Below are 26,831 nucleotides of genomic sequence, written 5' to 3'. Positions count from 1 at the left end.
TTAGCTCTAAAGCTCTGGAATTCCTGCCCATTCTTTCTGGCAAAGCTGATGGAGCAGTTTGCCTTCTTACTCACTTGTCTGTTGGTTCCACCCACATAACAAACTACCATTGTGAAAGGTGGTCAAGGATTTATTCTATTTTCTTGCATATTTCCGTTTCCAACAAATTACTTCGAGAGCCTCAGATATCTAAAAACAGCATCCAAAGATGAGTCAGATTTGTGAAAGTTTGTAATTTTCTTGCCATAATCTTAACTTTTTGCCATATCATGAAAAAAAAGCTTCAGATTTTAAAAGTGTTTCTTAGGTTAACTCAAATTTAGGCTCTCAGCACTCCATTTAGATCTGGTGCTTTTTTGGCTCCAGAAAGTTATTTGAGGATTGGATCGAGGAAATATGGCTGCCAGGAAATAGCACGTTGAGAGATTAAGGAAATTTTAATACCATTTTCTAATTTATACAAAGAACATGTCGACTGAGTAAGGTGCAAAAGTCTTAAGCGTCACTTTATTTGTACAAAGTAATTTGCCTCTAAAGAAAAAAAACTCAAAGTGAGCAAAAGAATGTGGCTCCAGCTTTTGTTTATTGTCGCTAAACAAACAAAAAAAAAAGATCTGGAATGTAAAGATACGGAGCACCCAAAGAGACAACAAAGTTAAAAATAAAAAAGGGTTTGTTCCTTGTGTACACGAGAAAGTACACTATATTACCAAAAGTATTCAGTCACCTTTATGAACTGCCATAAAGTTCAATATGAGGTCAGTCCACCTTTAGCAGCTATTACAGCTTCAACTCTCTCCACAAGGTTGAGGAGTGTGTACTGTATATGGTGCCCACGAGACAGTAAATTGTGTGTGCAAGAAAGCAGTATTTTATTTATTTTTTTTAAACTTTGATGTCCCGTAAGGAGCTTCAGCTTCATGCAATAAACTCAAAAACTACTCCAAAACATTCACAAGGTTTGGAGAATTTATGTTCCAGTTCACTTTAAATTTTACATATAAAGAATGTTTGGCCCTTTGAAGGATAAGTTGGGTCCTTGAGATTTATTTTGCAAATTGCACATTAAAACTAACAAAACTGCATCAAAGATCTGCTAATTCAGCTTCACTTATTGCTTAAAAAAGGGAAGTCTTTGTATTTTTTTTCCTACTTTTTTAATCAAACAGCTATTTTCATTTTTGCTAATCAATATATTATCAGAAAAGTGTGTTCTTTGAACTTCACAAAAGACAAAAATGTTCAGATATTAAAAGAACAAAACAAGCAAACTTTTAAAAAACGTCTGGTTTATTAATATTGTTTGTACATAGCAAACACTGTCAGAGCAGCAGAGGACTAGAAGTTGTGTTGTGTGTCAGTGTGTGTTTGGTTGTGTTCAGCAGCAGGGAGGGAGAGCTGGTCCGTTTCTCCGCTCATTTGGCTCCGCCCCTCTCATGGGCAGCTCTTCACTGGTGACCAGCAGACTTGAATATTGCTCCATCTTGACTTTTTTTCTCCTCCTCAGTGAAGGCAAAGAAGAAAAAAAAATAACAAAAAAAAAGAAAATCCTTCTAGGTCTATGAGCTTGTTGGAAGTGATAAATGCATTTAAATATTCAGATGCTGCTCATTTAAGGTAAACCGACGCCTCCTTCCATTCACTGAGGCTCACCACACCCTTTTTCAGCCTCGTCGGATAACTGAAATAAAAATTCAGCCCACATCTAATCAACTGCCCCCTTGGGAGAGCAGTTTGAAAGTGCTATAGATATCTTCGTTCCCTCTCCCTCCCATTCATTAAAAAAAAATCCTCGGCAACTTTTTAGAGGTTTTTTCACCAATAAGAAGAAGCAAAGGTAGCAATAATTACTTTAACTTTACAATATCATTTATACACGAATTAAAGCCAATCCGATTCTTACAGAATGTACAACATCACCTCAGCCCTCCTCTGTGGTCATAACAGACACACAACAATCCTAAAATCCATAGATCCAGTTGTCCTCTGAAATTAGATTTGAATAGTTCCTCAGTTTAACTCCATGTGCCTTCAGCTGTTCCTCCTCCTCTTCCTCCACAGTTCAGTTTTCTTTTGCCAACAGTATGTACAGTAGTGCTTTGTTTTGTAAACATCCAAGCTAACAAGGAGAGGCCTTTTACTCTTCATCTGTGCACACCTGAAACAGAGGAGACTGCAGTGAGAGCATGCAGGAAGTGATGTGGACAGTCGGAAAGTTCTGTGAACAAACTCAGTCACTAAACTCAAACCCGGGGATCTGCAACCTTCAACATTCCATTAGGGTTGATTTCTGACCGACCACAACCAAAACATTGGGTGTTTTCAGACTGGAAAAGTCCATTAGTCTGGACCGAGTCCGCCTAATTTGGTCTGGATAGACTCCTGAACCTTATATTTGGTCTGTTTTCAGACTGTCGTCCACTGAACATTTCTTTATTACATTTGGACACAAGCTGACTTATTTCTCTACCTTTCTCTTTAGGAATCAACAGTGTTATGATGATTTATAAATAATACATTTACATACTTTGTGGTCTAGATTTGCTAACATTGTGAGCAAAGATGCAGCTGGTTTTTTAAAGAGACTTCGGGGAAATTTCCAGGGCAGTGGATTTGGACACCCTGTCAAAATGGTGAACCCTCTGTATGGTGCATTGATGGAAACCTGAGTCTGACCTTTACAAACGGGTGGTCCAGCAGCATGCTAGCAGTCCAGCGGCGTTTGGGTTCACTCTCCAGACAGTGGCCGAGGAAGTCCTTCCCCTCTGTGCTCAGCTTCTCAGGGATGGGGGGTTTGTGGCCCATTCCCACTTTGTACATGATCTGAAAGTTGTGCTCGTATTCGTGCCAAGGCCTCTGCACAATGACATCAGCGCCAAATAGTGAGTCACTTCCTCCTGGTTTTTATTCATTTCCTCTTTTAAGAGGAAAGAACAAAGCAAGCTTCACTTGCACTGCTGGGTCTTTTTTTTGGCATTAGATGCCTCTGCTGTTCAGGTATTTTGCACTTCTCACCTTTCCGGTCACCATCTCTATAAGGACACAGCCCAAACTCCAGATGTCAGCTGCTCGTCCATGACCTTCCCCCTTTGCTCTGGTAATGACTTCAGGAGCCATGTAAGCTGAAACGATCAATGATCTACAATTACAATCCAACAAATCTCAAAATACATTCGAAAAACTGTAGAATTTAAACCTAAAAAAAAGGACAAACGATTGGAAAAATGTACTGCTCCTATATTATTGCTGATTCTTTTGAAAAAGAGCTTTTTCTTAGTTCCCCTGGAGAATCTAAGTGATGTGGGATTTTTGGGTAGAAGCAATTAATAGCTCAAAATGAAATAAAAATAAATAAATATAATTTTAAATAAAAAAACCCACTTGGACCCGATGGATTCTCCAAGGTTATACTAACTTTTTTGGTTTTGTTTCATGTCACATTACTGTGAGGAGAATTACAAACACATCCATAGAGGACTGCAGAAGTATTTTTTATTTACATATATGCAAACCCAAAAATAGGAAGACTATTTTTAATTACAAGCACTCACAATCCTCCAAAAACCTGCATGAATTAAGGCAGTGTGACCTCAAGGGCTCATACCAGACAGTTTTAACGTTAAAAGTAAAACAGTCCAGACTCTTAGTTCATTCTTAGATATAGAAGATAATCTTCAAATGACTCATTACTGAGCTGCCTGCTAACAAAGTAGAAAGGGTAATTCCCTCCAAAGTATGAAACTTTTCTACATGTTCAATGTTTTCGCATCTCTTTAAATAAATTTTACTGCCACATTTCCAAACAATTTTCACTTTTAGAGTAAAATCACAGTGGTTAACAGCCTCTAAAGGCAATGCAAATGATTATTTTTCAACAAAGACTGATTTTTATTTCAGTGGAGACATGAATTACTGATCTGTTTGGATTTCAGTCATGTTGGTAAACCTAAAGAGTGTTGGAATTTCCAATGTTACATCAAACCTGCGGGTTTCCTGTCATTTCAAACTGTCAGAGTAAAATGGAAACAAAAGAGAAGACACAAGGACCTGGACGAAAACGGTTTAATCATGTATACAATTATTTTGTCTGTTGGTAACTGCAGTTTTATCAAAGATTTTCTTTTAATTTCCAGGTTATAAAAATCGCTGTGCAAACAAACATTTCTCGATCTTTGAGCATTTTTTTTTCTAACCAGGTTTTGTGCAAAAACTGGACAGTTAACTTAAAGTCACCTGTTGAATTCTGCCTTATAAAAAAGGCCTGATGTCAGACAGATTTATTATTTTTGGGCTAACTTTTTTTTATTAAAGAGTCTTTTAAATTTTACATCCTGCCTCCAGTGGTCTGTGGTGGAACTGCAACATTTAGAACTTGACAAGTAAATATGTGCATATTCATGAACATGGCTAAAATGTATTTTTGTACACTAAAAGCAGAAAATAAAAAAGAAAGCGTGTTAAATACGGTAGATAAAGTGATTATTCTTCTCCTACCTGCTGTTCCCAGAGTGCTGTTCACCTCCCCTGGCATGGTGTGAGTGTTGTTCCTTAACTTCACGGAGCAGCCAAAGTCTCCAAGCTTAATCAGGCCTGAAGATGTCAGGAAAATGTTGGCTCCTGTTCCAAAAAGAAAGCAAACATTTCTGGTCACTGAAGGCTTTCAGATTTTGTTTTTCCATGTTGCACACACACCACTGACCCTTAATATCCCGGTGGACGATGCCGTGTTCATGGAGGACATTGATGGCTGTAGTGATCTGTTTGCTGTACAGTCTGATGACGTGCTCCTGCAATCCCAGTTTGGACACCTCCTCCAGAGTTCCCTCGTCACAGTACTCCATGAAGATGTACATCTCCTCCTAGAAATGAGAAAACGTACACTGGGGCCTTAACTTCTGTAGCTCAGCTGTTGATTCGATGCTAAAATTTGAGCATCTTACCCGGTGAAGCTCGACTCCGAAGTATCGCACCAGGTTGGGGTGTTTGATGCCCTCAAAGATTTTCAGCTCGTCTGCGGTCTCCTTGATGGTTTTGTGGTCATTCGGCTGAAACCGGATCTTAAAAAAGATAAAATGTGTCCTCATTTATTGAGCATGTAAAAATGTTTTGTTTTTCTATTTTTTTAAATAAAGTTGTCTGCATACCTCCTTCATAGCCATTAATTCTCCAGTGTCAACGTTAATGCAGGTGTAGACCTTCCCATACTGGCCTTCACCTAACATCACAAACATTTAAGCATGTGCTTAAGAGTCTACAATAACTTAAATGAGTTTTACGGCAGTCGTACCTATCTTGTTGCCTCTCTGCCACTTGAAGGTAACCTTCCTGAGCCCGACGTGCATCACGTTATCAAAGGACTTGGGCGTGTGACACACTTGACCGATGATGTTGCGTTGCTTCATCATGGTGTACCGTTTCTCCTCAAACTTGCGAATGGAGCAACGGACAGACTCCATGGGGTTCTGCCGTGCAGCCATGTCTGAAAACAGAAACCAGCTTTAGTCTGACTCTTTTCATCAAATTAGTGGGTGGAGTTTCAGCTGATCATCCAATAAAACTCACCCTTTGATTGGGTGAAGTTGCGGAGTTCCCAGCTTCGGCGTGGGGCGTTGTTGGGGTCTATTTTTGGATACGTAGGTTCTGAAGGAGATGGAAATCCATCAGGAAAAAAGTGACCTAAAAAGCTAAACATGCTAAAGCCTACAGATTCCTGCATGCACCCACCTTCTCTGTCCTCAGTAGGACTGGAGTAACGACTCGGAGATCTGAACTCTGATGCAACCGATGACAGACGGTCGTGCTCATGAAAGCTGGATACCCTGCAACTTTAAGGATAAAGCACTCCGATTCAGTCAGACTATTTCAGTCTCTTTTTAGCTTATTGTTATTCTGTTAACAAAAATCATTGTGTTTAACCGAGATAAACAAGTATAAGGAAATGTACTTTTCTAAAAAAAAAAAAAAAAAAAATTGTACAAATAAAATTGAACAAAATGCCTTGAATAAGTCAATAAAAAGCACTATAAATAGGCATTTCTTGTATTTGAAATAATTTCTTCTTCACAGTCTACTTTTAATTTTAACAACAAAAGTTTTTTTTTTTTTATTTCCAGAATAAAAACATTTATCCTACTGCACCTTGCTATAATGAAGCACGGAAGTGAAATTAACATAATTTGGAGTTTTTCTTTCCAATGATTTAGCAAAAATGTCCAAAAACATAAAAAAATGTGCATCATAAGAATTATAAAACTTAAAAAATACATTAGCTCAATGAAGACATTTCCTACTGAAATCCATTTGAAGCTCGTCATGCATCAAAGTTAGATCTTTGCAGCACAAACACGAGTATCAGCACCAAACAGGAAGATTGCTGGAAAAATCTAACAGCACTGAAATGCAGAGCAAGAGGCGGGTAGAGCAGGAGAGCGCTAAAAAGCAGGATATCACATCCATTCTGCCAGCAAAGTACTTTCACTTTCACACCATCAACAATCACAGTCACCAGCATGATTGGCAACAGGACATGTGAGCTGAGATTGTTCTGCAGACTTGATGATATTAACTTAGATACTTTCCTGAAACTACAAGAGAAGGTCATTTATTTTATTTTTTTATTATTAATTTTTTGAGGTGAATTTGATGTTCTATATCAAACAGTCTTGAAGCCATTTGCAGAAAACTGATGAAACTAATATATTTTCCATTCTTTTGAGTTGACAGGTGAATTTGATTACTTTTTTGAATCTATCATCAGTTTTGTGCAAATTCCAAGTCATTGGTAGCGAGAGAAATTGATGCAAAAAGCATTAGCAAACGTGCATCCTGCATAATCATTTTATTGCTAAAAAATCACTGGGAAAATACACTTGCTTGTTAAAACCCTCTGAGGCAAATATTTTGATGCTATTGTGTTTTTCTTCTTTAAAGTAAAGGTAACATGAAACAAGCTTCTGTCTGAGATGGACATAAGAGAATTCTGAATATCTAAGGTTGGCATTTTCCCTTATTTGAGATCTTCTCTGCGAGTTTCTAAAGGCAGGGCTACCTGACGTCACTGGGGCTGCTGCCGGGCGCTTTAGCGTTGCCGTGTTCCCCTGGGCCCTGAGGAACAGGGCGAGGCCCGCTGGGCAACAGCTGGTTCCGGAGATCGCAGGGGAGACTTCGAGAGCTGTGTGGCGAAAAAGCAAACTGAGCAGCACCGCTGTGGGAGGCGAGGTGGTTTGTGTGGGGTGTGTGTGTAGATGTGTGAGCGTGATGGGAGAGAACAGATGCGCACATTCATTCCAGACGCCATAAACACTAAGAGAATTAAAATGAAATGTAAAAAAAAATGCTGCTGAGAATAGCATATGTGAAAACACATCATCACATATGCTACATTTAAAAACAAAGAGGCAAAAAAAAGCAAAGCCAAGCAGTATAGAGGAGAAGAATCACATAAGTTGTTACAATGACGTTCCTCCTACCTAAAACTTTCAGGATTTGGAATAAATAAATTGGGGTTTGGTGGGTCACTGTAGCACCGAACAGGAGCAGGGACCTTCACAGGACGAGGGCTGTTTCTGGGAGCTGAAAAGAAAATGTTTGATAAAGTCACATCAAACACTAAAGTACTCTTGTATTTAATAAAACAGAATCATTTTATAGGTATAGTTAAAAGTTAAAAGTCTAAATGCTTATGATTTTGAAAACTGTTTCATAACCAACCATATATTTTTTTGAATATAAGTAACTCTTTGCATAGTGTGGCAACTGAGATGGGATTAAAAAATAAATAAATACTGGTTCATATATTTGTTATTTTCACAGAAACAAGTGTATGACTTTAGCGGTTGTTTCCCACTACCAGCCACTGGAGGGCGCTGAAGGAGTTTGTATCAGTATTTGCTACTGTCAGCAACACAGAAGAAGATGCACCATCTACAAATCTACAAATTTACATACAAATTTCTTAAGAAAAAATAAATAATTTTATTGCTAGCTTAGTTATAAGTCAGTTAAAGGTTCAGAAACTTGAAAAAACTTGAAATAATAAACCTCTAAATACAAACTTCTTAAGAAAACAATTACAATTGTCAATATTAAAGCTGCTAGGAGTTCATGTGAACATCTCACCGTTATACAGGCCAGTAACCGGACTGTGAGGTTTTCCAATCACATGTCCAATACATTCATTCATCAGAGCTTGCAAGTTCTGCAGAAACACATGCATTCCTTTAACAGAAATATCCCAACCCGAGGACTATTACGGCTGTAAAAAAGAGGAAAACATCTAGCTTTACCAGAAAATCATCCTCCGGTAATGCAGATATGAAGGCAGGTTCGATAGCCTGAAGAAAGTCAAAACCCTGAGTCGCCCACCTGTGGAGGCGTAAGAAAGATCAGGGTGTCACCTTATTGTTAAAAAAACAAAACAAATCCACTGATAAAAACAGAAAGAAAATGCAGTTGAGCCTGACACCCTTAGAATTACAGCTGCATAATAAACAGAAAATATCACTAATTGACATGAATCATTTGTAGGAAATGAAAAAGCATTTTTCTCTCAGACCTGCATTGCAGATGCTTCCAACTGTCATTTCAGTTGTCAAACGTAGAACAAGGTTGCCTTCACAGTATGTTCTGACTAATTATCCATCTGTGCTGAGAAACACTGTTCAGGCTGCTTTAGTGCATTTGGCTGAAAGTGTCCATCAATGTGCATTTCAGACTCCATCTGTCAGCGTCTGTCTTCTGTCGCAGACGCACATTTCACGCATGAGCTTAATATGATGAGCAATTTGACATCTGAAAGACTTTGGTGCATTAAGAAAAATCCGTCTTTACTCTTCATCTTTTTAAGTTGGAAAAAACAGAACATTTGCAAGTTTGAACTCCAAACTGTACTTCATTTTTGCATAAGCTTCGAGTAACTTAAAGCAGAATGTGGGATGACTTTAATATTTGAATATGAAGACTTTGAGGGCTCACATGAAGTTGATTCATATTCAAAATTCTGCCTCATAAATCTCCTCCCTACCATTTCTCCTGTACAGAACGCACTGAATTTGCATTGACACAAATAATAGAGATAATAAAATAAAACAAAAATATGAACAAAATTTAACAAAAAAACAAGCTACTATGTAAAATTTTGGTTGAAACTATGTTAAGAGTAAATGTTTTTGCTAATTTATCTTACTGTTTTTCTTTTTTTTTTTACAAATTTATAAACACTTTCAAACAAAAGAGGCCAGTTTTAAAGTTCGTTCCTCTATTAGATTCCATATCTGAATGAGCGTTTCTTCTGACCTGGGCTTTGTTCCTCTGCCGCTCTCACATTTAGTGAGGACGTAGGTCATCCATTTGCGGGCAAAAGCGATGTAGCGTTCCCCAATCCTCTGCCGGAACTCCCCCGACATGAGGCGCACCACCTCTTTATGGTACTGTAGATAATAAACGGCGCAGCAAGACGTCCCATGAGGCTTTGAGAGGTACATACTGGGGATGTTTGTTAGGACTAAAACTTTTTTACCTCAAAAGCAAAGTTGTAGCCCTGGATCATTGCTTCCCTGTAGTACTGGTGCAGAGTGGCCGACTCCGATTCCTCCACTTCTGCCTCAAACTCCGTGGTGAACATGTACTCCACCCGGTCAATGGCCGTGCTTATCTTAATGCATAGCTGGAGAGCCTTGTTCTGCAAAAAAGAAAAAAAATAGAGTTTTAAGTCACACCCCAATAGTCTTTTGATTATTTTAAAAGAATTCCCAAGTGGTCTTTTTTATATTTAAAATGCAAACTGTTTTTGCCAAAATAAATAAAAAAAAACTGTTGTTTGCAAGGGTCATAGTTCGGATTATTTTCTGGATCAGTAAAAAGAAAAATAAATAAAATCCTTCAATTAATCTTTTGAAAAGCTTCAGTACATATAGTTCATAAAACATATATAAAGTACTTTAAAACATGCAAATATATAGCATCAAAATATGAGGTAATTGAGGAAGACGTATTAAAAAAAGATTATGCTTAAAAAAAAAAAGGAAAAGTAAAAAAAACAGGGTATGTCAGAATTTACTACTTTAAATCCTTTCATTGTGTCACCGCTGCAATAAAACGCCCTCCCACTGGTTCCAGACGGAGCAGCAGCTTTCTCCTGCCACAATGCGGGGCACCTGCTGTTCTTCACTGGGAAAACCTCTGAATGATTTTATGGAGACGCACACCGATGCTTTTGAATAAACCGGATCTCTCATCATCTGCGTCCTCCGGGATGAGGTCGAGAAAAGCTATTGATGGAAGCTCCTCCGACGGGTTAACACAAATCACAAAAAACACTATTTCTGTTGCTAATGTCACGGTTATAAACATTAACCACTTTCCCTTGAGGCAAAACCTCACAGATTTGGCCTAAAAATGGCTAAACCATTTTTCCAAGCACCATTAACGTAGAGTGGAAATTCAGGTTACCAGCTGCAGCTGTAGCAGATTTAAAAGTAGGACACGGATATGCATCAGCGTTTTGCAGCAGCATAGGTACCTTGAGATCTTCCAAAGCGCTCGCAATGAGAGGCTGGCTGGATGTCTGCTCCCGGCTGAGGGTGAGCACATCCTCCATGGACTGCTGGAAAGCTTTCCTCTGGGCCACCAGGTGAGCCGACTGCATCACCACTAGGAGCATGTTCTCCACCTGAAAGGCACGTCGGACCAATAAGAGGCTTACAAAAACACCAGATGTGCACATTAACCCAGATTTGAACACATTTAGAAACCTTTATTGCCCTCAACGTGTCGACGGTTTCCATTTGAGGGACCAATTTTAGAACTTCTCCATCCCACTGAGCCCATTCAGAGTCGCTGCTGAAGTCACCGGCTCTGTGTTTGCTCATGAGCAGGTAAGCGTCGTACTCGCCAATTTCGTCGTGCTCTTTGGAGCAGTCGTTCCCTGCAGCAGCGTTCAGCAGCTGCAGGATGAGAGAACGCTGATCTAGCAAGCTAGAAGGCACAAAAACTTGGAGTTCCTCCAAGCCAGGAATCTGAACCTGGATGCGAAAGGAGGGTAAAAAGACACATAAATAACTTAAACACAAAAAAGTTGCGAAATTAGCAAGTGGGAAGGGAGACACAAACACACCTTGACATAGTTTCTCTTTTTCAGGGCCTCAAGGAGGCATGTCACCCCACTAGTGATACTAAAATCGGCAGCAACTTCTAGGTCCTGGAGAGGAAACAGAATGTCCCAGAAGTTTAATAATCAGACAAAAACGGCTAAATAAACTATAAACATGATCGAATCAGAGACTTGTGAAAATCTTTTTTAATTCACCTTGCGGAGCATTTTGGCAAAGCCGAGAGCCTTGGATGCCCTTTCCCTGGCCTCGTGGAACAGCTCTTTGAGCGACCGGCTTGTCTCGATTACTGACCGTCTAGGAAGAAAAGGTCATGTTCAAAGACAGCCACTAGAGGGAGGAAAAACCCAGGTCTCCTCTTCTCTAAACCTCACTTCACCTGATTTCATCCGAGGCTGTGCTGTCGTCAGCACTTTCCCAAAATTCATTGCCGCTTTTTTGCAGTCCAGCATCAAGAAACTCTCCAGTGGATTCCAGTAGCATTCCAGCAATGTTACTGAGAAGCAAGAATAATTGAAACACAATAAAGTCAAATGTGAAAAGTTCAGTCCTACAGTCAAATCCACAACTGTAAAAATAAAGCACCAATTTAAATTTCATTTTTTTAACTCCATTGTTCATTTATTAGTAATTAGAGTGGAAATACACAGTTGGGTTCAAATATCACCTTTATAGACCAGCTGAAACGATAGGAAAAATAAAGTTATGACTTGAAAAACAGGAGAAAAAAAGCTTTCATATTTCAGTGGCTGCTTGGAAATTTTGCATATTAAGCAAATAATTTTGGCTGAATAATAATTTTCTTTTCTACACAAGCAAAACATTTTTTTATTTATTTTAGTATAAATATACATTTATATCCTTCCAAGTACCAGAGTTAGAGAGTGTGTCAAGTAATTTTTCTTTTTCTTTAAATCCATCAAAAATACAACTGGAATTCAAGTGTATTATTTAGTGGTTCAAATAATTAAGGATGACTTTTTATTTTTAATTAAAGACTAGAAAGACTAGTTTTTTTTATTACTATTTTAGTTTAGATTAAACCTCATATCCACATTCTGAGTGCCAAAAAAAGAAAATCCACTAAAAACTACAATTCCCAAAGGTTTTATTTGAAAGCCCCAAATGTCCTCTGTTGATAGCAGCAGAAGTTCATTCATTAGCATTCCGTAGTTGGGAGATATTCAGGTTTAAAAATGTCCTTAACCGAGGACAAATTTGCATGCTGGTAGAAGGATAAAATGTGAAAGTGCTCATTTTGTAAAAAAAAATTTGCTATGAAGATTTTTTTTTTTTTTGTGAATTTCAGCCGAAGGCCAGAATGATTTTTTTTGTTACTGTTTTTTTCAAATAGAACTACCACCCAAAACAGAAAAAAATATTTTATTTTCTAAACGGATACAACAAGAAGGCAAAATTAAATGTTTTCAAATTCAGTTAAACAAGTGAAACCTGTCACCACAGCTGCTCTAGTTAGTTAATATAAAAAGGAAAGTGTCCCAGTGCCCTAAATATATTTTAACATATAGGGGTGCATCCTTGTGTACCAACATGTACCACATAATACCGCTTCTTTCCTCTTTGAACTTTGAATCAGTCCAGACGATGAGTACATAAAAGATGGTCACACTGTCAGGAAAACTCACCAGAAAAGTTCCCCTGACTGGGCTTCCCCTCCACGAATGTAAGGGGTGATGACCTTGGTGAAGTTCCATTCCTCCTCCAGCAGGTTCTTTAAGCTGTGAGACGCCTGAGGCAGCTGCTGCAACATTTTGATCCAACTGCGCATATACTCAAAGTAAACCTACAAAAAAAAAAGAGCAAACCGTGGATTATTTATTGCATGCAACTTAGTTATAATCTTGAGCAATTATAAACTTAATAGTTTCACATTTTTGGTCATATGTCAATTTAATAAGTCATTTTGTGATTATACATGCATATAGTTTATGCATAAATTTGGAAATGATGTTACATCCAGATTGTATCACTGAGCTTCAGCATCATGTTTTCCAACAACCAACTCTGAGGCCTACGGGGTTCAGACAGCATCCATCAAAGTCTGGATGTTATGTCAGGCATCTTATCTGTGATCTGCATGGGGTTCAGGTTCTCCAACATTCCCACCTCCCTCCAGAAGAAAGTCACCACTGCAAAGGAAATGAACTGACAACCTCCTATGTGGCTCTCGTCAGGAATCAAAGGACAGTCCATCACCTATCTCTGAATTTCAATCTCTCTTCCTGTCTCTTGAATATCATTTTTTGTCATGATTACTTATCAGAGTTGTGCGAGTGTCTTTAAATCCTGATAGTGAAGAAGACGAAGATGTCTTGGGCACACCAGATAAGATGCTGTCAGCTAGTCTGTCTGTCTGCTGTGCCACGAATTCACAAGGTTATCCTTTTCTTACAGAAATTGTTTCTGATTCGCAGTTTGACCCTGTGATAGCATGGCGACCTGTCAAGGGTGAACTCTGTCTTCGCCAAATAGTAGCAACCCCAAACTAGAAAGTGTAGAAAATAATAGTCTAAGAAAATATTGATTCAGTGAAATATCGCCATACTTTATTTGAAGATGCTTGTATCGATTTAAAATAATGCCAATGCGATATTCAATTAATTATTTATAAGAAAACATGTAGTTCCGTCTTACTTTTGTTTTCCACTTACATATTTACTTAACTACCAAAAGAAAAGCACCATGAATTTGCTTGAATTTGTTTATGAGATGCAGTTGCAGTGCATGCATTTGCAATTTATTTGCAATAGAACTGCACTTTATTTGGAAATTCTTGATATTAACGCAAAATTTCTCCATGCATATAAAATTACACATTTTACTTTTCCCAGTTTGCTTCTGTTGGGCTTGTCAACCTGGTTTAAATACTATAGAGGGTTTCGGGACTTACCACCAACATCTTATGAAGGTCTTCTTCAAATTCATCAATGTTTGCATTTGTTTGTAAGCCTTGAGCGTCCGTGGCCACTCCTCTGAGCATGAACTGATAATACTGCTTCATCAGAAGGCCTCCTTTCAGAACCTCTTTACATTCACGCACCAACTGCAGAGGACAAACAATAAATGTGAGGGCAATTCTACACACCAAGTAAGAAGTATCAGAATATTGGTTACAGTATTTGCTCTAGTACAGCTTTGAGCCAGATGCTACTTCAGACAAGGAAAATGCAGATGCTAATGGATCAAGTCGAGTGGATGCATCAGAATGGAGTGGGACAGGGAGCTTATGGTTCAACTGCGTATTTTTTAGGTCACAAATACGCTCTTTTTCAAAACAGAATTTTTTCATAGCGATTTGAATAAAGATATGTCCAGAAATGCAGTTTTGAGCTTAATTTTTGCATGTCCTCCATCATCAGAAAAACCCCACAAGAACATGTTAAAAACAACAAAAACAATATTCATCTAAGTGGCTTTTTTTTAACAATATCACAAATCAGAAATATCACAAAGAATATCAAAAAACATTTTTTGATCAATTTTGTGACATTATTCAAGTCCCTGCTTGCATGGCAGAGAATTCGTATATTTGCAAAATGTTAATCTAAAGTGGGGCTGCACAAAATGAAAAAAAAAAAAAAAACTTGCGATATTACTGATCAGTATTGTAATGAAGAAATGACTTGTGTTACATGAGGATGTAAAAAAAAACATTCAATACATAATTTCCATTTCCCTGCATCATTTTCATTTAAACAAATTTAACAGAGCTTAAATTATCCTCCAAATGATCCACCTCTGCATAGGAGGCAAGAGGTACATCTGATTGGTCAAATGTGAAAAAAGTTCTATTCAATTAAATTTGCTAAATACATCAATCTGCCAAAAGATTGTTTTTACATCTAAGGTAACAATTTATTGCAATTTAAGCCATATTTTTTGGATATGTGTATTGCACAAGCTGATATTGCAATGACAAATTAGCGATGTTTTGAGCAGGCCTAATCTAAAGTGTGGATGTTTTTTGATGTTTCCCCTAAAGATGAAAGAAATCAGTTTATAAAACTTGTCACCACTGTTGTCAATTTAGATTGAAGGACTGCAAGTGTTTTCAATTCTTACATTTACTTTATTATTTATGTGTGTTATGATTATGATCTCTTGTTACAAATAAAAGATGATGTTGAAAAACATATTCATAAATATATTTAAATTTTCACGCATGCATATGTATTAAGGGTGCCACAAACAATTATTTTAATAGTCAACTAATCACCTATTATTTTTTCGATTAGGCGACTAATTGGATCATTTGTGGATACGCATCTTAAGCAGATATTGCGATTTCATGTTTCCCAAGTTCAGGTTCTGTTGGCGTGTTATGGTATCAGAGTCTTGCTAGAACTTCCTGTGACATCACTACCGCTTATGTGTTGAAGACAATGGCCGACACGGCAATAGGAAGCATGTGCGCTAGTTCTGAGATAAAAAAACGTCTAATCCCCTATTAATTTGGTCATCGACTATATTAATAGTCGACATAGTCGCGACTAATGGAGGCAGCCCTAATACGTATAGCATTCCTTTAAACATAATGCATCAAATGCTGAGAATAGTGGATTGATCTGTGAATTGTTGATCTTGATTCAAGAACTGAATCGCCACTTAAGTAACGATCCACAGGCCTACTAATTGGTTACGGCAAAATTTTTTTTAAAAAGTTTATTACGGTCAAATACTCATCCTAAGTAAGCAAATTGTTATTTGACTAGAGAAATACACCATAAAGCAAACATGAAATGGAAAAATAGATTATCTGCAGCCTGAAAATATTTTGATGAGCTGCTCACCTGTTTGATACTGAGCAGAGAAGGATCCCCAGCAGGTCTCTGTTCAAGTCTTAGTTTAAGGCATTCGTGAATGACATTAAGGAGGACTCGGCACAGCACCAGGAATGCTGGACGAAAGGATGGGAGATCCATGTCCAGCAAGTCCTCCCTGGACACCTGCTCTGGATCAGTGGGATCGTAATAGGACACGTGACGAGACAGCTCTGGCAAGTAATCGCTGTACAGCATAGGATCTGGAAAGTCAGCAAACTGCAGAGATAAGAATGAGAGTTAGCTTGGAGTCATTGTTCAATCTGTCACAAAAACACTATTGACTTCATTAAACACAACATATTTGATATTTACGAGATGTCTTCTGACTGAAGGCTGCATGAAATTCATATGAACACACACATGTTCTCTGACACTCAAACAGCTGCTCACATTGGGTTCATCTAAAATAAACTGCTAAGTGAGTGCTTGAGTCTTACTTCCAGAGCAAGAGTCCGCTGCAGCAGTGCTGCTCTGGCTCTCTGAAGAGAGCGGTCCATTAGTTTGTGCAGTCTGAGGATCAGTTTACGCAGTCCCATCTGTTTCAGAGCTTTATCCACAAACGGCCTGTAAATGGCTGTGGGGCACAGTGCTTCACATCCCGCAGTCGCTTCAGGATGTCCTGAAACCGCTGTCGGGAGAAACTCGTCTTCCGACAACAATCGAGCAAATTTTGGAGTCAGGACGGGAGACAAATCTCCCTGTGCAACGTCTCCCCCAACCTCCTCAAAATCTCGGTCCTCTCCATCGCTTTCGGGTGTGTAAGTGGCCGTAGAGTCGTTCTCATCTTCTTCCGTTTCTGTTTCTTCATTTCCACGAGAACAGCGAGGGGAGGGGATCTCAAAGACGGGCCAACCAATCCGAGAGAGATCGTGAAGGCCCAACACCGTGGCCATTACACGCAGCTTCTGGTTAAGGTCCTGGGTAATATTAAGCCACAAACAGAGTGCCTGCACTCTGCCTTGGAAGTCTTGAGCTGCATACTTTTCATAGTCCTTCTGTAGAGCCTGCAACGAGGGGTACAAAGCTTCCACGTCCTCCAAGAGTTCTATAACCCGCTTAACCTGCTCGAAGGCCAGTCGCTGGCGCTGAAGGTTTTCCCTGTAATCAGCTCCTGAGCCCAAAGGCTCTGCTGCATTCATGTTTGTTGAAGGGCTGGCACTAAAACCCCAAGAATCTACTCCACAGTGGTTGGTCTGAGCTACAGCAATCTCCCCATCCTCCCCGGAGAGAAGATCCGGAACACTCTGACAGTCCCCTTTGATTGTTTGAGACCCTGAAGACTGAGGCCCTCTGAGGCCGGCATAGTTGACCTTAAAGTGCAGCACTTCACTGATGATGTCAGGGATAGCTTGGCGGGCAGTAAAAAGAAAAAGGTCTTGGTCATTGGTGGAGCGGCGTGCATGCCATGCCTGTAGCTCCAGCCAAATGACCTCATTGTTGTGGCCCATAAAGGCCATGTTCTCTAAGCCTCTTTGCTCCTTCTCTTTCCTCTTGGAGGACATAGATGTGAGCTTGAGCAGCAACCGCAAAGTCTCAAAGAACTTGAGGCGGTCAGCGGGACAGTCAGTCCGGGACGTTTGCCGGTGGGTCCGGGCCATGTGAGGCACAGAAACGGGAAGTTTGCAGCTGCTGCAGCCCAAACTCAAGTAATGCTTCCTGGGATCCATGGTGATGGAACTAAAATGGCCTGACTTTGAAAGGGGATCCAGCACGAAAGAGCCTTCAAAGGTCTTCTTGCGATCTCTCTCAGTAGAACGCACAGTGGCCCGATGCTTTTTTTCCTGCTTGTAGTTGGGCTCCTCACTGGGCTCTGTTAGCTTGGGAGTTTGTCTCTGGGCAGATGGACTGGAGTCTGCTGGAAAAAAAGTCAGAATTAAAGTCAGTGCAAGATAACATTTTCCAAAAGTAAATATCTTTATTGTCTTAAACCTTAGTCACATCCACCTGTACAGGGGTTGAACCGTACAGGTTCTCCTGGCTTTTGGGTTGATGGGCTGGTGGAGGGTCATAGAGAGGAGCGACTGCAACTTAAGGGGAGCATAGGTGTGTCTTAAGGTGCACACACACTGGGTGCATCGACTTGCATTAAAATGGCCACTTTCGCCACGGTCATGTACGTTCCATATCTGGAACGTACATGACCGTGCGTTGCTACGGAAGTTTTTAAGTCAGGGCATTCATTGATCGCACGCTGAAAGTTTAACCGGTTGAATATATTCACGCTGAATCACAGCAACTCAGCGCTGTGATCAATCTGGGACTTGGATTTAACAGAGGTGTTTGGGTGAAAAAAAACACAGAAGTACCAACCATTGTAACATGACACCGAGGCGGATATTTATTGGAAAAAGTTTAGAGCAAGATTTGCGGGACTTGCGCCGCTTTGACTTTTTCGTTCAGAGCCTCTGCCTATTGTAGGAGGCGGACGTGCGCTGATAAACAGCAAAAAAATGTAACTTTTTAACTTAATTATGAATAATAAAAAGGCAGGAATATTATTCCAGAGTATATCAACTTAAAGCTTAAATAACTTTCAATATTTTACTCTCCATAAAAACATGTTTTGTCAAAATTATACAAGTTAGAAATAAGTACAAGAAAACATCGGGCCATTAATAACAATAGAATAAAATGATCTGGAGGGCCAGATATATTAACCCAGAGGGTCGGATCGGTTTTCACTACAACCAAATCCCTGTAGCAAAAATGTGCATGATATCGTCACTTTAAAACTGTAAAAATGGCAACTGAATTGACTTCATTTTGTTGGAACCTGAGATAAGAGCCCTGTTTTGTTCATCTCTATTCATGTCAATGGTTGTGACCAAGATCTTACCTTTGTTGGGAGACCAACCAGCACCCCTCGACTGATTGTTCCTCTGATGTTTGCCAGACATTCGCTTATTTTGACGGTGGTTATATGGAGGCGATGTGCTGTACATAGGCAGGTCATCCTCACTGGGAGAGTCCCAGGATTCATCCAGCTCAGAGTTCTGTTGAGATGTATCTTCCGCTGGTTTGGCCTGCCTGTTAGCATCATATGATGGAGAAAGATGTAGAGCAGGTAAGGTGTTGCATTGATTCACAGAAAGCACAGTAATACAAAAAATCTAAAGTGTGTCTAAGGTCAAAGTATGCAGAATTGTTTGCACCCATAACAAATCTCTTCTGATGCCAGGAAAACAGGTTGTCAATGTGCAACTGGTGCAGCTTTCAGACTGACAGATCACCTGACTTTTTAAGTCTTAAATGTACAGCAGCAACACTCTGTGTGACTAAAGCTGCCCTGATGCCTGATAATAACCTCTGGTGAAAATAATAGCTTGCCCAAAGGGGTCCATAGTGACTCAAATTAACTATGACTGCAAAGTCATCAACCACACAGCTTGAGTCAGGATTACAAGCAGCACTCTGTCACTCCAGAACGGAGAGGAGAAAAGGCCAGACGAAATGCAAACAACACAAACATACGTTTCACTTGAAGTGAATGAAGAATTTAAAAAACGGCTCCTTCAGAACATAAAAGCATTTTTTTTGTAAATTTCAAATAACAAAAACAAGTAGGAGGAAGAGCCACAATGCCTCAAACATTGTTTTTCCCAATAAAAATAAAAGAGAACATTGACGAAGAAGGAAACCAAAGAAGCACGCCAACCCAGATAAGGATGTCTGTGCTTTGTTCTAAAATGCCTTTCTGAAGGGTTAGAAGGTCTGACCCCGCTCACAGAGACAGAAAAAAAGAGAAAGAAATAGATGACAAAAGGAAGGAAAATTTGCGATATCTATACTGGCTGCCATGTGTCCCTTCATTCATCATCTGACTGAAAGGCATTGTCCAACACGTGCCTGGTGGACAGAGTAGACGACTTTAAAGAAGCAGGGCTGGACCCGGACTGTCCCTGGGGAGGGTGGGTGTGCAGGGGAGTCCGTTTAATCTGAAAATCAGCCCCAGCTTTTCAAGAGGCCCCAGTGAGAGAGGGTCCAGATTCAACAGCCCCATCTGCCCCAAAGCAGAATCCCTGTCAATGCATGCACAGAGTCTGGGAGCAGCTGGAGAATCAAGACATGCAAGGAGACAGACACCTGCTGCTGATTCCTGAGTGTGCATATGTCCAGATTTATCGTGTATTGATTAGATACTGAAACATTAAGCTATATATGCAATAAATGTAATTTATAACTAGATTAATGTAGATTAGATATAAATCTGTGTTTTGTATTTGGTTTCGTCTTAAATTATTTTTAAAATTTGTAAAAATTAAGTCATCAGTGTTGAGGTGACATTCAATACATTTACTTTATGAAGCGAAACAATTAAATCCTGTTTTTAACTGATGAAACCATCAATCCACTTATTATCCATATACTCTTTGAATTTCAAGGGGCTCCATCCCAACCAGCTGTCTCTAAGCAGGAGTCTGAACATGCCACCACTTCATCACAGGACCACGGGGACGTGAAGCACGTAACTGAGCGTGCTCACTTCTTCTGCTCCTACAGTCAAATTATGATCATCAGTCTATGGAGCTATGGGGGAAAACACACAAACCTCTGGAGTGAAATTCCAGGATAATGTAAACCTTCACACCTGCTTCAACTTAATCATGAAACCCTCTTTCTCTTCGCTGAACCATTGCATTAATTCATGATTTCCCAAGTACAAATGCTAAACTGCTTTTACAGCAACTGTGGTCATTTAAAATGACTGTAAGCAATTTAACAACCATTTCATGTGATTCCACATGTCTTTAGAAAAAAAGAAAATAAAGGGGAAAAAGCTGTTTATCAGTGCTAAGTGATAAAACAGCAGGAGGCTGTTTTGAATTGAGATACTGTGTAAGACGTTGATAACACTAGTCTGTGTGAAATGTCCAAACTAAAGACACGTCTGCTGTCCGTTATCTTTGAAGATGTTCATGTAGGATATTTGTGTCAAATGGGACATTTTTCTTCTTAAATCTGATGACAATTACAACAGTGAAGACGTTTGAGAGAGAGCATAAACTTAGATTTTTGTTATAAACAAACAGCAATAATTCTTACTTGCAAGTTCCCAAAGTTAACTCTGAAATAGGCAAAGGAGATTAAAATAGAGTCAAACGACAGGTAAGTATACAGAGTAATAATGAGCTAATGTGCAATGGCAACTGAACAAATGCTCAGATTTCAGTGACAGAGGTGTAACTAAAAAGTCATACTCCAATGATCTTTTGACCTATTTTAAAAGCATTAGCAGTGGTTTTTCAAGTGAGGGAAAATACCCGACAAAATGTGCATTATGAGAAATTAACGAACGATGCGGAGGCCTGAACCGCCTAACGCAAAGTGGAGGACAGTTGCCTCTGCAAAGTGTATTAATTTTGCATAACACTTACTTTGAAGGGCATAATCCCGCTCATACGATGATCACTAACAAAATAAAGAAATATTCAATCAATATTTAGTACTTTACTCCTGTTATTTCTTCAGTTTAGATCGCTTTTTCTCAAAAAGCGGACTATTTGACACATGATGTGGCTTGTTGTCGGAAACCCCCTCTTGTGGTGAGACAGAAGAATACACCATTCAGTATGCTCAGTGACATGTCTTCCGAGTGGGAGAATAACTCGTTTAGAACAAGAAAAAAACAGACCAAAAATAAGCCTAACATTATGGGGCGGGGAGATGACCAATTTGTTTCCTGGTACTCATTTACCTTACAAAAGGAAATCAATAGAAATCTTCACGATAGGTTGGATAAAGCACAAGATCTGAGAGGAAGTTCACTTCTTACCGCCTGTTTTTGTCCAAATGATGACGCAAAAGTATTTTTTAAAGAAGCCTGCGCAGTGATACAGAACATTAAGGCTGTGTGATCGAAACTTCTTTTTCAGGTGTGCATTATCACAGTGGTTTATCACTTTTTAATCCACACCCAGGATAATACAGATGATAATGCCCTTCGAAGTGTGAATTATCAGAAATTAACGCACTTCTCATGAGCAACCATCTTCCACGTTCAGGCTTCCATGACATGCGTCCATTTCTGATAATGCGTATTTTATCAGGCTTATCCCTTACTTATGCATAGAAAATGTAGATACTGGTGCAGTAGGTTATTAGAAATTTTCCATCCCCATATTTGAGAGATCTCCGTTTATTAGCTTTCCTGCTAGCTTACAGCCCCTCACACTCTCAAACTAACATTACCAGCGCAACAAAAATGGCGAGAAATATTGCAGCCATGCAGCCGTACAGTTTTGAACCAGATGCCAGCTCAGACGAAGAAAAGAAAGATGTACATGGATCTAGTCATCTACAAGTGGACTCATCAGAATGGAGCAGAGCAGAGCTTATGGCCCACCCAGCGTATTTTCTTTGTCACAAATATGATCTTTTTCAAACTGTACTTTTTTTTATCTGCTCATGATTTACAGTGCTTAAAATAGAGAAATACAAATGCAATTTTTAGTTAAATTTTCTTAATGTATGTCCTGAATGATGAGAAAGATTTTAAAATGACCAATAACACTATTTTCATCAGAGTGGGGTTTTAACAACAGCAGTTGTAGAATAATAGCAGCATCCGATGAATTCAATGCAAGTTTTTCTTAAATAGTGATCAGCATTGTTCTGCAGATAGACGATACTGCAGTGACCTTTCAGTTTGAAAGCTCAAGACAGTCTAGTAAGCAATTTGGTGTTACAACACAGCATTAAGAAATTGCACATTTAATTTTGCAATTGAAAAGATAATAAAAGCATCAGGAAATGCCAAAGTAAAAAAAAAAATCATACTATTTGACTAATTGCCCTCATGGCGCCTGTCATACGTATAATTGTCTTCTGTGAAGCACGACAACTTGTGCATGACTGATAAGTGTTTGAGCACGTATGTGACATGAAGGGAATGAGACAAAGTTTTGAAAAGGCTTTGGTCTGCACATAACAGCATGACTAAACCACTCAGGAATGAAAGCAGAACCAGTGACGGAATCGCTGACGGTTGTTTGTTTGGTTGCTATGGGACATTTCTAGCATATGCCGTGCTGCTGCACTAAAGCCTGCACAAATTATTCTTCAGAACTCTTTTGTTTTGTTTTTTTATTTGTCCTAAACGTACTCCCTGGCTGCACGGTGAAGTTAACTGCAGCCCCACGACGGTCCTCAAGCTGCCTCTGCTGGCAGCCACCAGTGAATTATCACTGCAGATGGTGTCTGGCTGCTCTCAATGGCTCATCGGATGGCTCATTGGGACTCCAATAAAGGCCAGAGGAATGCTGGAGCCACTGGGCAGAGAATAATACACAAAATCGAAAGTCTTTTCTGTATAGCGACAGATACCAAGGGCTACCAGAAGCAGGGGGGGCCCTGACCTTTGACACCAGCCATCCACACTATTGTACCGGCAACGGGCACGCTATTGTAATGTTGTGACACGTGGCCCGTGAGGCCCACATATGAATACCTCACAGCTGGTTGGTGAGCACACTTACTCACAATGCTAAACTAAAGAGGCTTTTTTTGTTTAAAGAGAGAAAAAAGGAGAAGGTGGCAAGGTCTTTGTAAAAGCACGCTTTGCTATAATTAGCTCATGCTGGCAAAACCGAAGCTCTCTAGGAAAAACGCTTAGTTTAGCTATCCCCCTATGTGCCTTCCAGCAACAAATTTCAGCCTACATTTTAGACTAAAACGTGTTTTAATCACAACTTCTCTCTTCAACATTTATTGCAATAAACAATCCAAATCTCTGAGCCGCAGATAGTGAGAGATAAACATGCAGGGCTGAAACACGGTTCCGTTTTTGGATCATACTCTGACACAATTCACAAAAACAATGAACACAGCATTTTTGACCACACCCATTCTCTGGAACAGTGTGTCACATTGCCAGTATCGGACCTCCCAGACCCCCTGACATGCAACTCGGCAGCCCAAAACGCGTATGTGCAACAGATGAGTTGGATTCTGCAGAATTAGGGCACTTACTTTAACTGTAAAAATATCTCTTGCAGCCTTGCACACTCAAGTAGGAACAGCAAACTCAAGGTTTTTTTTTTTTGGGAAAAAAAAAATAGAACAGGTTTGCAGCATAGTGAATCCTCAAGTTAATAACTGAATGCTACAAGCCATAAACAAAGCATCATTTATGCAAGCTCTGTTGCTGCACCGCAAGTTTAAAGGTAAAACATATTATTTACCTTATACCACTTAAGTCAGAGCTTTAAAACTCAATCTGAAACTGTGGCATCATAAGTAGCACTTTATTCCATTGCAACTCACACTTTGCTTTGCAGCCATGCACATTATTAAATGTCAAGTCAAGCAGACATGTAATTCTCCAACATCTAACTGCCTTTTTTTTCTTCCTGTCCTTATCACTAATCGTCTTCCACAATCTCCGTAGCGTCAGCTGCCACATTTTCGTAGATATACAGAGATGCCATTGTTTCAAAGGAAATGGCAGATGAGAGAGACAGAATGTGAGAACACCAGAGTCTCTCTATGAAGCAGGTGTGGGTATAGAGACAAGATGCAGCTAGGAAATGCTAGAGGCCAGTCCATCTGTATTCTGCAGCCTCAACTGCTGGCAAAACGCAGGCATTAATGAGTTTCACCCAATGAGTGCATCCAGGGCTCAAGGCAGCAATCTGCAGCACACGGTGCACCACATCCTGATAACTCTGGAATGCTTGAGAGCCACAACGTCTTCAAACGCACACTGAGAATGAGGCCTTATTGACAAAAGGCATCTGTACTCGCAAATATAGCCGGCCTTCTAGCTGCACATAACTCATCTTTCTTAAAATAGTATTGCATGCTCACCAATGCAATCAGTTTAAAGGTCTACTGATTTTTGCAACTCCCAAATGTGTGTCAGGCTGCTGTCACAATCTGATGCATTTTTTTGCAGGGCTGTGTATCCTGAAAGTTGCACCCTGTGCAAATGCAAAGTAAAAGTACATTGATTGGATTCCTAGAGCAGTTGCATGTCCAGCAGCAATGGCATCAGCTGCAGCAATGTTGCACAATCGTGTTTGTGTATCAACTTCGATCCTAAAGAGGCAACAGCAACAACAGACTCGATCATTTAAGATGAATTTTAGCCGGGGAAAAAGGGCAGCAGCAGCTCACTCAAAAGCAGGCTTTGCGTAAATGACAGGAGCTGATCCAGCGTGATAAATGCTTACAAAGTTACTGCAGACAAACAACTGCTTGTGGACTAAAGGGAGTGGAGGGGTAGAGACATAACAGCAGATTCCCGAGGGTCTGTCGCCAGCGGTCAGGGACAAACACTGCACCATTTTCTGATTTCCCTTCCCAGGATGCGCACTTATAACAAATAATCTCCAATGTGTTGCACATTGGAATGCAGAATTGATTATTAACTTGTCAGTAGAGCGATACAACCACACGCTGCCCAAAGAAACATTTACAGCTGCGCATTTATGCGGCGCCGAACATTTATGACGCAAAATTAAGAAGAAAAATAGCAAACAAGTGGAGTTGACAACATCAAAACTCGAGACAAACAGTGCAGCAGCATGCTAGCTGTAGCGAAGTTATAGAGATTGGCTGCTGTGATAAATGCATATGCTCAAGAGCTAAAAGAAAACCAACAATAGCAACTTGTTTTAAGTCATTTTTGCAAAAATAATCCAAATGCAGCTCGCATAGTTTGTTTCTGAATTGAACAATACTGTCAAACGGACGGTAGCTAACTGACATGTTGCGCTGTTGCAGCGGATATTCCATCGTCATGTTACCTTATTGTTTGGCCATTATTTTCTGTCCTTCCTTTGGGGACTAAAAGCCAAACGAAAAACGACTAATCGCGGCCAATTATACTGAAAAGGATGCCTTCAAAAAAGTTTGCAACTCCCTTAAATGCAATAGCTGCAAGCGCACCACTATTTGACAGGAAGTTATAGCTCGAGCGCTCCCATAGTTCCGAGTGCAGCTCCCTATTTGGCAAAGCGAGTTGAAGATATTCGCGTACCTGCTGGGCTCGTTGCGATCCGGAGGCTCCATGGCTGAACAGCGGCTTCTGTTTGCTAGCAGTGCATAGGCTATACCATCTCTCAGCGATGTCAGACACACTTTGCACTGCTAAATCTTTGCAAAGAGGGGTGGATAATTGCCTCTTGGAAAACACTTTCTATCCGCCGGCACAGTTGACTCTCGCCAGTGCGTATGCCGTCGCCATCTTTCCAACGTTCATTGTGGAGGAGCGCCACAGCCTTTCATTACTACGGCAAGCCGAGCGGGTCAGTTCCTGTTGTAAGGAGGCCGGTTCTCAACCGTGAGGCGTTTCTTATTCAGACAATTAGTTTGTTTCCACAAAAAAATGACCGCAACCTGTTGGCTTCTTTAAGGAATAATGGCTATTGTTTTTTTTTTTTTTACAACATTTAGCTTTTGTAGTTTATTTATTTGCAGTGCTAACACCCCCCCCCCCCTTTCACGCCATACTTTCATTTAAAAAAGTTTAAACAAAACGAATGAATATCAGTATTACTTTAAAAACAACAAAAATAAAGGATATTTACATAAATATAACTGATTACACTGTTATTTTTTTGTGTTACTAATTTAGCCTTCAGCTAGTTTTGGATAAAATACACTAAATTGCACTATAAATATCATATTGCATGTTGAAATAACTCCCTAAAAGTACAAATAAATTTCTCATATCTGATTGAATCAACATAAACAATCATCTGATATGTATAGAACCATAAACTTCCAGTATACAGATAAATGAATAGGTCAAAAGTTAAGTAAACTCAGACAAAATTAATTTGCTTTATAGTAAAAATATTGGATGGTTGTTTTGAATAGATTTGACCTAATATGAATCATAATCTTCAATGTTCAGAATAATGTGTTGCACTGGCAT

The 26,831-nt window shown here is 39.6% G+C and overlaps 1 protein-coding gene across 4 annotated transcripts; it reads right to left on the bottom strand.

The window, feature by feature from the left end:
* Nucleotides 1-1,269: 1,269 nt before the first annotated feature.
* Nucleotides 1,270-26,623, bottom strand: map3k4 (mitogen-activated protein kinase kinase kinase 4). Of its 4 annotated transcripts, none has more exons than XM_024297048.2 (27): nucleotides 25,932-26,623; nucleotides 18,789-18,979; nucleotides 16,390-17,804; nucleotides 15,920-16,168; nucleotides 14,020-14,172; nucleotides 12,755-12,912; nucleotides 11,488-11,604; nucleotides 11,306-11,405; nucleotides 11,114-11,197; nucleotides 10,752-11,021; nucleotides 10,520-10,669; nucleotides 9,518-9,679; nucleotides 9,295-9,428; nucleotides 8,286-8,364; nucleotides 8,119-8,197; nucleotides 7,470-7,572; nucleotides 7,049-7,171; nucleotides 5,725-5,825; nucleotides 5,563-5,640; nucleotides 5,288-5,479; nucleotides 5,145-5,215; nucleotides 4,941-5,057; nucleotides 4,700-4,859; nucleotides 4,495-4,617; nucleotides 3,016-3,122; nucleotides 2,677-2,856; nucleotides 1,270-2,158 (listed from the first exon to the last, which is right to left on the bottom strand). In XM_024297048.2, the coding sequence occupies exons 1-27, from the start codon at nucleotides 25,961-25,963 to the stop codon at nucleotides 2,138-2,140; spliced, it is 4,749 nt and encodes a 1,582-aa protein (XP_024152816.1). In that variant the 5' UTR covers nucleotides 25,964-26,623; the 3' UTR covers nucleotides 1,270-2,137. The 4 variants fall into 4 exon arrangements, with proteins under 4 accessions (XP_024152816.1, XP_024152815.1, XP_024152817.1 ...); XM_024297047.2 differs by having other exon boundaries at nucleotides 16,390-17,807; nucleotides 25,932-26,622; XM_024297049.2 differs by lacking the exon at nucleotides 25,932-26,623 and adding an exon at nucleotides 25,699-25,847 and having other exon boundaries at nucleotides 16,390-17,807.
* Between the last annotated feature and the right edge of the window lie 208 nt (nucleotides 26,624-26,831).

This window comes from Oryzias melastigma, linkage group LG15 (genome assembly GCF_002922805.2).
Source record: "Oryzias melastigma strain HK-1 linkage group LG15, ASM292280v2, whole genome shotgun sequence".
NCBI lineage: Eukaryota > Metazoa > Chordata > Actinopteri > Beloniformes > Adrianichthyidae > Oryzias > Oryzias melastigma.
This window is presented reverse-complemented; position numbering and strand designations above follow the sequence as displayed.

What these genes read in the sequence shown, in the direction of transcription:
- map3k4 (XM_024297047.2), bottom strand. Translation starts at nt 25,963, where the DNA reads ATGGAGCCTCCGGATCGCAACGAGCCCAGCAG. An exon ending in GATCGCAACGAGCCCAGCAG is followed by an intron (nt 18,980 to 25,931) that starts GTACGCGAATAT and finishes TGATGCTAACAG; the next exon opens with GCAGGCCAAACCAGCGGAAG. An exon ending in AGCGGACTCTTGCTCTGGAA is followed by an intron (nt 16,169 to 16,389) that starts GTAAGACTCAAG and finishes TTATCTCTGCAG; the next exon opens with TTTGCTGACTTTCCAGATCC.